This window comes from Micromesistius poutassou, assembly GCF_964030765.1.
Source record: "Micromesistius poutassou genome assembly, chromosome: 19".
Classification (NCBI taxonomy): Eukaryota; Metazoa; Chordata; class Actinopteri; order Gadiformes; family Gadidae; genus Micromesistius; species Micromesistius poutassou.
The window spans coordinates 4,706,559-4,719,544 of record NC_140289.1 but is presented as its reverse complement, the minus strand read 5'-3'; the positions used below and the strand labels follow the sequence as shown (position 1 = coordinate 4,719,544).

The 12,986-nt window shown below is 42.8% G+C and overlaps 2 protein-coding genes across 2 annotated transcripts in view; one reads left to right on the top strand and one right to left on the bottom strand.

The window, feature by feature from the left end:
- Positions 1–1,524, top strand: part of stum (stum, mechanosensory transduction mediator homolog) — a gene marked incomplete at its 3' end in the record, with an annotated part of 5,105 nt that extends 3,581 nt beyond the window's left edge. Inside the window, exon 2 of the mRNA XM_084484261.1 lies at positions 1,301–1,524. Within this exon, the coding sequence (XP_084340387.1) occupies positions 1,301–1,524 (224 nt within the window). The remainder of the gene's footprint in view (positions 1–1,300) is intronic.
- A 9,165-nt stretch (positions 1,525–10,689) lies between these two features.
- LOC311364266 (uncharacterized protein) overlaps positions 10,690–12,986 on the bottom strand; it is a 42,498-nt gene continuing 40,201 nt past the window's right edge. Inside the window, exon 29 of the mRNA XM_084484260.1 lies at positions 10,690–12,843. Within this exon, the coding sequence (XP_084340386.1) occupies positions 12,547–12,843 (297 nt within the window). The 3' untranslated portion in view covers positions 10,690–12,546. The remainder of the gene's footprint in view (positions 12,844–12,986) is intronic.

The window sequence follows — 12,986 nt, the reverse complement described above, 5'->3', positions numbered from 1 at the left end:
CCTGCCCCTCTTAGTCCTCCTCTCTTTTTCACACACCCCTCATCCCCCACTCTGTCTCCCCCTTTCTCGCTTTTCACTCTCGATGTCTCTCTCTCTCTACACATTATAGGCACGCTCCCACAGCAGTAGGCCTCCACTCTGCATGGTTATTAACCCTCCTCCAGTCCCAATAGCTCAGTGATTGCAGTCATTACACCGGATAATATATAGGGGCCGTGACAATCTCACTCTCTCTCTCACACACACACACACACACACACACACACACACACACACACACACACACACACACACACACACACACACACACACACACACACACACACACACACACACACACACACACACACACACACACACACACATTTCAAACAAAGCATTACACTATACATGTTAGTTTTTTATAATGCCAACAAAGAACTAAGTGTGACGGCTACATTGGAGCGAAATACAGGATAATTAACTTACATCTTAATAATACTTACGTCATTATTAAACCTTGCATTTCAGGTGAAGACTTTCTTCACAACACATTAAAGCCTGATCAAAACCTGTTAATTTAAGTCACCCTACGTGTACTGAGAAGGGGAGCGTGTGTTATTAAGTGTTCCGGAGCAGTAATGTGGATTAATAGAGAGCATTCATGTTCATGTTGGGCTGCCAATCACAGCTAGAGGCAGGAGGTGGGCGGGACCACCTGCTAGGGGTCTGACTATAGTGTGGGCGGGGCACCTGACCGTTGCTGCTCTTCTCTTCGTGCTGGTGTGTGTTTGCCTGTATGTGGAGCTTGATTTATCTCTACTTCATAGCTGATTCGACCAAAAACAAGCCAACATCTTGCAAGCTCCAGACTTAAACCTGAATAACCACGCTTTAAATAATAATGATGTATTGCATTAGTTGTTTCCCATTTTTCTTAAACAGCACCCCCCGACTCTTTCTCTCTGCTCCCCCCTCTTCCCTTCTCCATCTCTCTTCTCCCCCCCTCCCCCTGATCCCGTCTCCCATCTTCCAACCCCCCCTCCTCCCTCGCTCTTCTCCTCCCCTCTCTCCCCCCCCACCCTGTCTCCCATCTTCCAACCCCCCCCCTCCCCTTTCTCTCTCTTCTCCTCCCCTCTCTCCCCCCCCCCCTCCCCTACCCTTTCTCTCAACCCCCCTCCTCCCTCTCTTCTCCTCCCCCCGACCCTGTCTCCCATCTTCCAACTCCCCCCTCTCCCCTCCCTCTCTCTTCTCGTCCCCTCTCCCCTACCCCCAACCCTATCTCCCATCTTCCAACCCCCCCACCCTTCGCTCCCTCCAGGCACCTTCATCTCAGCCTTCACGGTGCTGTGTGGCGCCCGCAGTGAGCTGGTGGCCCAGCGGGGGGTGGGCTGCGTGTTCTTGCTGAACGTGGCGGCGGCGCTCATCCAGATCCTCACCGCCGTCATCATGGTGGGCTGGATCATGAGCATCTTCTGGGGCATGGACATGGTGATCCTGGCCAGTGAGTATGGATGGATGTGGTGGGATGGTGTGATGCAGTGATGGGTGGCGTGATGGAGTGATGGATAGATGGGTGGGGGGAGTGATGGATGAATGGATGGGTGGATAGGTGGGGGGATGGGTGGGTGGATGGGGGGATGGAGTGATGGATGGCTGGATGGAGTGATGGTTGGATGGAGTGATGGTTGGAGAGGTGGGGGGGAGGGAGGGATATGGATGGATGGATGGAGTGAAAGATCGAGTGATGGAGTGATGGAGTGAAGGATGGATGGATGGATGGAGTGATGGATGGATAAATGGATGGAGTGATGGATGGAGTGATGGGGTGATGGGGTGATGGATGGATGGATGGAGTGATGGGGTGATGGATGGATGGAGTGATGGAGTGATGGAGTGATGGATGGATGGAGTGATGGAGTGATGGATGGATGGATGGATGGGGAAGGAGGGATATGGTGGGAGGGGTAAGGAGGGTGCATGGGTGGAGGAGGGTAGGTGGGTTGTTTAGCCGGATCGGTCAGTGGCAGGTGAGTGCCGTCCATATGGGCAGGTGGGGCAGCGAACTACTTGCAAAAGCATGCTCCCAAAAAAATAGTTCCTCAGTACATCATTGCTCTAAGTCTATTTTTAATAATGTGATTGTCACATTAACTACCTATAGTTTCTGTAGGCTTTCCGTTATATATGTTTATAATATGTACATATTAAAAAAACATGTAAATTGTGGGTGTGTTCATACGCCAGTAGTTTCTGCCCCACTGAAATTTAGGGTCACTGCACACTACTGGTCAGTGGATTGATGAATGAATTTACTACAATGTACAAAACTAAAACCTAAAAACTTGAAGTTTCTGACAGAGATTCTTACTGTTAATTTTAATTTAATTCAGTTTAAATTCATAGCTGTTGGTATTTTTGTGTGGGCATAGAGCTAAACCAAATTCCTTTGTGTGTGTGTCAGGGAAACTGTTTGTGAGTGTGTTTGTATAGTGTTAAGGTATCTGTGAAAGTGTGTGTTGTTGCATCTGTGTGTGTGTGTGTGTGTGTGTGTGTGTGTGTGTGTGTGTGTGTGTGTGTGTGTGTGTGTGTGTGTGGGGGGGGTGTTGAGATAACTGTGTTTATGTGTGGGTGGGTGTAAGATCAGCAAACCCCCCCCCCCCCCACTGTGCTGTTCCTTAAAACTGGCTCTGCCATTGGGCAAACAAGTCATTCATGTTACACATTGATATTTAATGTTTTGCTTTCAAACCCTACATACAGTTGACACCATATGATATCAACAATAATCGACCAAATCCTTGTTTAGTTGTTTACCCGTTAGTATTGGAGAATGAGGTGTCATATAATTAACATTTCCTCCAAACACCTACTGTTTTCTCATTCTCTCTCTCTTGACCTGCCCCTTCCTCCTCCCCATAGTGTATGGTTGCTTTAATGTGAGGTGTTTGCATATTGGGTGTTTGGTTAATGACATCATTATGTAAGGTGCATGTTCTCCCTCTACCCACACTTTGTTTCATGAGGCTCTCTCTTTCTCGCTCTCTCCCAGCCATACATATCTATCTAATGACCGTGGTGTGTGTTGTAGAGACTGTAACTTTGTGTTTGATCATTCTGTTTTCCTGCTTCTTTCTTTCCAACGCCCTCTGTGCCCCCCCATGGTTGCTCTCTCTCTCTCTCTCTCTCTCTCTCTCTCTCTCTCTCTCTCTCTCTCTCTCTCTCTCTCTCTCTCTCTCTCTCTCTCTCTCTCTCTCTCTCTCTCTCTCTCTCTCTCTCTCTCTCTAACGTACTTTAACCCACAATGACTCATTCCTGGAAAGTAACTTTTAATTTGTACAGTCCATGATCTCACCATATGTTTGATCAATTATGATGTAATTTGGGATTTGTTTAATAACTCATTATCTCTCTCTCATCTCTTGTTTCCCCTTCCTGCTCTGCTCCTCCACCGTGACCCAAAGTTTCCGATGGTAGGTGATTAAAACAGAAAATGAATTAATGAAATAGCTTCAATCTCTTGTAATCGTATTTCTCTGACATGTATTAGCACTGTATTTGGATGTGTTTGTTTATCGCAAGCTTAACATTTGAGTCATCTCCTCTGTAATCCGACCCTTAACCCCACCCCAAAACTTCCCTGGTCCCTGACCAGTTTGGCTCTGTGGACCACAGTCGGGAGAGAATCCCTGAGCTAAGCATGAAGCCTCCACTGTTTGGATAGCATTACACTTGACGGCGACTAACAAGTCTAAATTAACATTCACGCTTCATAGAGCAAAAGGGATGTCTGAGGAAAGGATGTTTTGACATTTTAATTAGCATTTTCTAAATTTCTTTTGATCTCACTTTCACTTTAATTTCCTCATTTCCAGGCTGTAGGGACCAGGGTCTCGCTCAAGACGTCTGAGTCAGGCCGATCTGTGTTCGTCCACTCAGACAGTAAATCCTCCTCAAGCACTGCTTCTTAGAGTGAACTCTAACTTCCCTTGATGAGATTTCCAATGACTCGAGGGGAAGGGAGAGTAAAATGAAGCAAGAAAAAAAAGGAGAAAGAAAGAAAGAAAGAAAGGAAGAAATTCGAAGGAAGATAATATTATCAAATAAACACAAGGATCCCAACCAATTATTATTCACAAAACCAGTTCCACCATATTGTATAGGGTGCATATTATAAGGTTGTTGCCCTTTTGTTCATTGTTAAATTAAATGTTAAATGTAATTTTTTCAGTAGGCTACAGACTCAAATGTGTAGGCGGCCAATATTTGACAATCAAAATCCCAATCAAACAACCTTGTATGGTTCTTAACGTACTAGACAGCAGCAAATGTATAGAAACAAACAAATGGTTATATTAATTATATCTGTCCACCTGCAAAAAGGACCCCCATGTTATTCTATGCTGGATGTAATCCGTCAACATTACCTCATACTTTAATACCAATATCTTACAATGCATTAAGCTGTTTGGTAAAAGTTAAATTAAATTATCAATGGATAGACACATAGTCACATAGACATAGGAAATGTTAATCACCATTATTGGCACATTTTGTATTATAAACAAACCCTTACTTTTATTTAGAAAGCAGCAGAAATAACAACAAGAAGTGGTTGCTATTTTATGTCCTTGGTCCTTTGGACTGTCTGGAGCTGGCATTGCACAAAACCATATTTTAGAAAGCTGCATCGGCCTACTGTTAGGGGGGTATATGCTTCTGCTGTATCTTGCCTTCTTGAGAAGCTCACTTTAGATCTCAGGGATAACAGGGCTTTCCATGCCCACATTCAAGTGAGATTTAATACATTTGAAGACGCTCCCTTACTTTAAGCACTCAAACTGTCATAATCCAGTGTGAGAGGGAAGAAACCATTAATTAATTTAGTGGTAGTAGCAGGATAATTTATTATACAATAATAACAATAGCAACAATTGTTGCTTTTGGCAAGTCAATTGTATTTAAATAGCCCTTACTCACAGTTACTGTCTTTTATGCCTTTTTTGGGGCCTCTTGGTCAGGACTCCCTTGAAAAATAGGTTTTTAATCTCAATGGGACTTTCCTGGTGAAATAAAGGTTAAATAAAAAAAATTGAAAAGGGGCTTCACGTGCCATATATTTAAATTATGACAACCTCTAACCTTAGCAAACCTGCCCTTTATTAACAAGGAAGACATCTTGAGAAGGAACGCAGAGTGGGGGATCCCTCCTTCCAGGGACAGCTGGAGCGCAATGGGTACTATCATTTACATACATAGCAGTATTGAGGGAATATCATTGTCTGCTGGGAACTGAACTACAAAACTACAGAGGTCAGCTCCTCATGACGGTCACGAGTATCATAGTGTAAATATTTACAGAAGATTATAACAATTCTTTATGTTGTTTGATTCCGTGTTTAAGTTTGCAAACTTTAAACACAATGCCTATATACAAAACTTTGTGTGTAATCGTGGGTTTGTGTGTGTGTTTGTGTATGTGTGTGAGGTTGTATGGTGTGGAAATCGAGTTAGGGTAAGGTGTTAAAGATTGTCGCCTATAAATTGATGTTGTGACCTGGGTGGCAGATGTTTATCATCTTTAATAAAACAGCCTGATAAACCAGAACTACGATCATTACATCTTCTTCAGAACATGCATTTGAATCGATTTTGACAATTGACACAAATTGGTGGTGTTACTGTGGTAGTCAGTGGCTCTCTGGGGGGTATAAGCTGACATTTTATGTGTCATACATCTAATCGACAGGCGAATAAATGTACAGCACAAACTAAATTCACATTGAGACACACACACGCTTACAATGACACGCTTACAATGACATGTGCACACACAAACACACACATATTCATAGACACACAGACACACACACAGACATTTGTTGATCTTGCCAAATGCCTGTTTCTTTGCTGCATAGGGTTTTTTCTCCTCAAAATGTCGTCTCTGCCTGGGGTCAAACCCCATCTAACCTGAATCTATAATCACCCTGCACTCACTAACTCTAGGAACAAATGTTGAACAAGGGTGAAACACACTGAATATTCTGGGTATCATGACATCATGGCTACAGAATAGCAGAGTTGGGCCTATATACAGCAAATAAATTTATCAAATGTGTGTAGTTCATGAATGGATTAATCTTGAGTAGAATAACATTTGAGAGAGAGAACACAAGTGCATATCTTTCGAGATTGAGACATTTTTAAATGGCACCTTGACATATGGCCTGTGATTCTGGTAAAACATACAAGCAAGATTTGTGGATTCTCAAGGAGTTTGAGTTTATGGACTCTGCTGCTACAGTGTGTTCTCCAAATAAGGACTTCTCTCCCTGGATGTTGACCACACAGCATTCCATCTCCCACTCTCTCACTCCCTTTCCCTCTCTCTCTCTATCCATCTCTCTCCCTCTCTCATAAACCCTCTCTCTGTAATATCAACATGACATGTCAACATGTTGACATCTAAATCAATAACAATTCACGATGACTAAAATGCTCCTAACAGAGTGACAGCCTGCAGCAAGAATCTATTTTCCACTAAGGTGTGTTTCCGTGTTTCTATTCGTTCTTCCACCCAGGCTTAAAAAACATGCTAACCTGTTGTGTCATTCTCAAGTTCCAGTTTGGTAACCGTAGTAATGGTTGCCCCTCACCCTGGGTCAATTACAGCCATTAGTATTCCAGACTGGATTAATCCTACAGGAAGCTTTCGACAAGAACATGGCTTCTAGCCCATTTTTAAAGCATGTTGTTGAGAGAAAAATGTGTTCCCAGACTGTAGGAAAATAGCAAGTCACAGGCTATTGCTGATATGGCTTGGATAGTTGGCCTTTCTTAAAATAATTTGTTCACTAATGTTTCGAGGTCGTGGTCCCTGTTGATATAATGATGTCGGGAGAAAAGTCTAATTCTAAAGTTGAAAGAATCTTTTTACTAATTTCCCATTTAAAAAAACATGTAGCATGTATCGATGCCGTCAGATTAATTTAACTTTCTGAAGATATTAGATTAGTTATTTTCCCCAGCAAATGCATTGCAGGTAGGCTATATTCAGCCTGGATCCAAAGCTTGTGAAAAAGAAAGAAATGTCTGATAACAACGAAATAAAAAACGAGAGTCCTGGGCCCCGTTTCCCGAAAGCATCATTAGCCTACGTGGTTTGTTAAGTCCATCGTACGAGCATCGTAGAGTTTTCACACCGTTTCCCAAAAGCATCATTACGTAACGAACGTTGTTAAAACCCTCGTAGCTAACGAGGGCTCCAGGGGCACTCGTAGAGTGCTAAGAGCATCATTACTATAGCCTCAGTGGAGTCACCAGCTGGACATTCCGTGGTATTGGATGTTTTTTATTAAAACTCATCCAATACCACGGAATGTCCAGCTGGCACGATTTCACAATACCCCAAAAACTGGTTACCGCCGATATATTACTCGTAGACTGTTAGATTTAAACAGCAAAGACTGAGACATGTTAGAAGTCAACAAAAATATTATTTATTGCACCAATTTAAAATTCCAAAAATACAGGCGCAGCCAAAATGTACCGATCAAACACCACGTCACAAGGCAACCCTATCACAAGGCATATAATAAAATCATATGAAACCATTGCTCATGTAGGAGGTCGCTTGCGAGCTGCACTTGCTGTCTCCCTCTGATTTTAATTCAACCATCATGGTTAAAATGTCCTCATATTGATCAATGACAGAAGACATAGGCCTACTACTGAATCATGCTGAGACCAGCAGGTGTCGGAGAATTTCTGCAAGCGTTTTTTGTTGCGATTGTTTGCCATAAAGCACTGTAGGCGCTTCGGTGAGGCTGTGATGAAATTCACTATTTATTGGACCGTGTCTAGACAGTTACGAACATCCCTGACCTTAGTGGAGTGCACAAGCGCCAAGTTGAGAGCGTTGTTTCTGCAGTGAAAGTAGACTGCTGCGGGAAACTGCTGCGATGCGTGCCTTTCCCGCTTACATTGATCGCACCATATACCCTTCCCAACAATATGGGCAGGATCTAGACCAGCAACAGCAAAAGCTGTGTCAATGCCTCTGCGTTTGAATGATAATGAATTAATGGAACGTTGCATTTTTGATTCTAGACTAGAGAGTGCGCACCAATCAATGAAACCTTATGCGGAATCAGAGAAAGTCTGCCCTCTTTGCAGCGCAAAGCATGTTTCAAAAATCAGCACATTTAGATAAATGCTATAGTTGTCACACAGACACATTTTTTCTTTTTCTAATATGGAATTATTTCAGGGGGGAAAATGCTGTGAAAAATGTACATTCAGGATTAGGACTGATATAGCATATGTCGGCCTGGGCCTAATCAATTGCGTTTTAATATTTGTAGCATGCTACTAGCATATTAGTCTATTTTTTTCGTCGACTACTCTGCTGTTGGCCTTGATGGGGAGATATCTTTTTGCTGCCACAAAATATAGTTTCATCAAACAACTTTCCTGCGTCTCCCCCTCCTACAGAGCCAATTTCAGCACCGTGTCAGTAGACAGTTACAAGCCTACGAACGTCGTAAAAGCAGTGCACGCGCGTTTATGTTAAGGAGTTTCGGGAAACTGAACTGAAATTTTTTTACGAAGCATTGAAAGATCCTTCGTAAGAATGATCGTACGAGCGTGGATCCATTGTTATTGGGAAACGGGGCCCTGCACTTTTATAGGACGCTCACAGGAAGTTGGTCTTCGGAGGACACAGAGTTCTGAACGTGACAGAAACCTTACAAAAATGACTGAATGACATAATTCAGTAATTAGTTAATTTATTATTTTTTTAAGTTGTTTAACTTTGTGTCAAAATGTCTGAAAATAACAAAATATATTTTCAAGTAAAGAGTTTGAGATCAGGTAGGCCTACATATCTGCGTTTTTTCATAGACGAAAAAAACGGCTTATAATACGAACGGCTGGTTCACCCTCTCCTTTCTGAAGGGGCAGGGGCTCCATCAACCTGGCCATCTCGGGTCTTTAACTACGTTGCTTTTACAGAGTCATAACATTGGTGTGTGTGTGTGTGTGTGCATGTGTGCGTGTGTGTGTGTGTGCGTGTGTGCGCGCTCCATGGACATGATGTATCATAATTTCACTGCCGTAGCTTTCTGAAAACAGATCTTACAGTAACACCATAGCGGCACACACAAGCCATTTATGGGAATTGCAGCTTGAGATCAAATTAAAAATAAAATAAAAGAGAATGTTTTATTCTTAAATATTAGTTATAATTGACTGTCTGCAGGTAATTTAATGTGTGTGTGTGTGTGTGTGTGTGTGTGTGTGTGTGTGTGTGTGTGTGTGTGTGTGTGTGTGTGTGTGTGTGTGTGTGTGCCTCTGCTCTCTCCTCTTCCCCTTTCTTAACAAAATACTTGTAGGCCACTCCTCATATGCCCAAACAATGTCTGTACTTGGTGGTACTGTATTGGTAAAATAGTTAAATAAACGTTACTCTTGGGTGATATGTTTTTTGACATTTGCTAAGGCCCCGTCCACACGACGACGGATGTTTTTCTAAAAAGGTTTTCAAACAACAACGTTTTCAGAACTATCCTCGTCCACAACGAAACGCAACGAGTGAAAATGGTGTAGTAAGTATAACAGGCCAGTAGGTGGCGGTGTACGTTTTCTGCTCCAATATGCAAAAAACACCACACAAAAAAAAAAACAACGAGCCCAATGCGTACAACAGCTTTCTACTCCAGCGCAGTGAATATTAATACAAACAGAAACAAAAAGCAGGAAGATGTTGACTATACAAGTTTTAGAACAGAGTCTACTTTGTCCTTACCTGTAGTCCGCCATTGTTTTTTTTCTCCTCTTCTTGCTCGGGTTTATTTAAATAGCTAGACTGGAGGATTCGCCTGTTCCCATGGCGCCAGGGCTGCGTCATCAAAAAGTCCACTCTGGTAGACGTTTGAAAAGTCTCCGTTTTCACGACCGAAAACCTCCGTTGTTTTCTGGACACAAAAAAATGTACCACCCTAAATAGGCTTTTTAACTGAGGTGTAATAGCAGAGATGAAAAGAGATGTAGGCCTAGCTCATTATGGCGCTAGGCAAGACGCTGCCAAATCGCACGCATTTCACGCAAATGACACTCACGCCAAACCTCCCATTTGTCACTCAAATTACGTAAAAAATCTGAAACTACTATTTCACTATTACGCAAAACATTTCTCTGATTAGATGCGGATTTAGAGCCATGTGATTGGCTGGTGTTTTCGGGCGATCTAATTGTCTGCGCTGTATGAGCAACCTGATTGGTTGTTCTGATTGATATGTAACCTGTATGTAAAAATGCTTTCTTTACCATCGAAGCCTCGTCTAACTCTAAACAAGACTACTAAAAGAAAAAGTTTCAGGTCACAAATTTCAAAAAGCATGACATTCATGACACACACAAACACAATAAATTGGATGAGGGCAATTGACAAACATTTATTCATTCCATACAGCTGGTTTAGTCCCTCATCTCTGCAAGAACACACTTGATTAGAAAACTCAGAACACCTGCTGCATCTCTCCTGCCACAACAACAGGAGTTCCGTCGGGTCATCAGCATCCTACTGAACTTTGTATTCCGATGTTAATACCAACACCTCGTTCACTTGTATATTCACACACAGGATATGTGACAGGGCGTCCATCTGTCATAAAACGGAAATAATACAAAGCAGCCGAGTAGACAACGGAAAGAGGCAGTTTTTTTAATATGAAATATTCATGATTGACCTCAAGTGAGTCAATGCCTAGGCTGCATTTCACTGACCACCATTGATACGCCACACTTTGAGTAGGATAGACATGTTGTCTCCACACACACACACACACACACACACACAGACACAGCAGTGATGTTAAAATGCCCAATGAAACTACAGTGTCAGACCGCGTTGCATTCAAATGGGAGCATAAAATGGTCACTTGCACACAAAGATGCGGCATTACAAAGTCGCATCCATGAGTGGTGAAGCCATCATGTAGAGAAAACCAAGAAGGACACACACCTTGATACAGTTTGACTCACTTTCCCCCTTCACTCCTTGAACAGAAAAAGCTATGTCCCGGCTTGTGGAACCCAATCAGACAGAACACACAAGACCATCCATGGTTCTCATGACAAACACAATCATCTTTGACAAACAAAATCCTTTGTTCCTCCTCTCCACCTATTGGGTATAAACACAAAACGACTGCGATCCTCACCCCAATGAATAGCTAGCTGACATTTGTTCAACGGCTCACGGTTTGATTAGGCGTCCCGATCTCGTAGCTGGAAGATGGGCGCAGCGCCGCCGCTCCCCATACGCGGAGTAGGCCTACGCAGAGCGCGTGGGGGGGGGGCAAAATTAAGGTTGATAATTATTACATTACAACTTTCTAAATATATAAATTAATTACGAACAGGTCCACCGTTGTTATTTCGCATTGGAGGCGGAGCACCCTTTATCAGCGCATTCCCCCCCCGCCAACAACCAGCGGACGCGTAGGGCCCCCAAAAGCTTAGCAACGGCTCTGGATGGGCGCCATTTCCCCGTTCGTCCTTTTCTTTATTGAATGCCACTCTCAAGAAGGAATATTACTCTCCACTTGTTTGAAATGGAATAAACTAATTGATCATTAAATGGATTTGAGATTTGAATCAAAAAAGTGTTTGTAGATTTTCCTTTTTCACATGATCTGACTTTGATTTGGTTCATATTCTTGACCTGAATATGACCACTTACTATTGGTAATATTGTACAGACTGATCTATTTAATATAAATATTTCATGTATTTAATATGAAAATCATTGTGTTCTCATTAGCATTATAATGTAACTTTTCTACAAAAGGGGCAAGGCAGGCAAACAAACAAAAATGTAAAAAATACCAAAATAAACTATATAATTTTCTCTTTTCTCCGGCCAAGCAGATATGCTAGTCCTTCAGCAATATCCCAGAGGCCGCTTCTCTCCACAAATACAGATATTTAAACATAATTACAGCCTGTTAAGTGTTCAGTACATCCAGGTCAATATGCTCACTGAACATATTATTAAATGGCTGGTTTACAAAATGAATAATAGAAGAATATAATCCAAGAAAAGCTTAATAAAAGCTCTCTGAAAAAAGCCCCAAGAATAATCATCTGAGCATAATTTTACATTTCTTAAAAGCGTTAAACCTGATTTGTAGACTGGGATATAAACGTTGGCTGATGCCTTGTCTCTCCTACAATACAGTGCGAGTGTTGTCAAATGTTTTCCATACAAATTTTCTCCAGAGCAATGCAACCCAAGTGATTGACACAAGTAATTGATGCCTTAATGTAGATCATACAGTAAATGCTCCTCGCTAAACACTAAGCTGTGCTATATCAGCGTCATGACAAACGAAACAAAACAAAAACAAAACCACATCCCAATGTCAGTCCTTCACACACTCTCCTGTCCTTCCCGTACCCTATTCATGGGAGCACACCGATTGGCCCCTGCACCTGTCCGTCAAGAAAAATCCATAAAACAAAAACAAAACTCCAAAACGGGGGGAGGCGGTGGGAGGGGCTTCAGTTCTTGGAGGACGGCCGCGTGCGTCCCTCCCAGTACTTCTGGTAGGCCTCCTGGAACATGTCGTTGCAGCTCAGCTTGGCGTTGAGGCGGGAGCAGATGAGGAAGGACCCGCCCATCTTGCGGTGCAGCGAATAGGTTTCCTCCGGGGGCGGGGTCAGCCGCTGCTTCAGCATGACGGGGATGAGGTTGTGGATGCGCTCCGTGGTCGACTGGGCGCCGAAGTCGAAGGGTTCGACGGACGCAAACGCCTCGCCCAGGATCATCACGGCGTCCACGTGGGCGTTGATCATCGACTGGGCGGGCGAGGCAGGAAGAGGGACGGAAAGAGAGAGAGAGAGAGAGAGAATGAGATGGTGCTTTTATTTAATCACAGATGAGAGTTTAGGAGGTCACAGCACACAGTACAAGAAATAAGTTAATTAAATAAAGATACAAA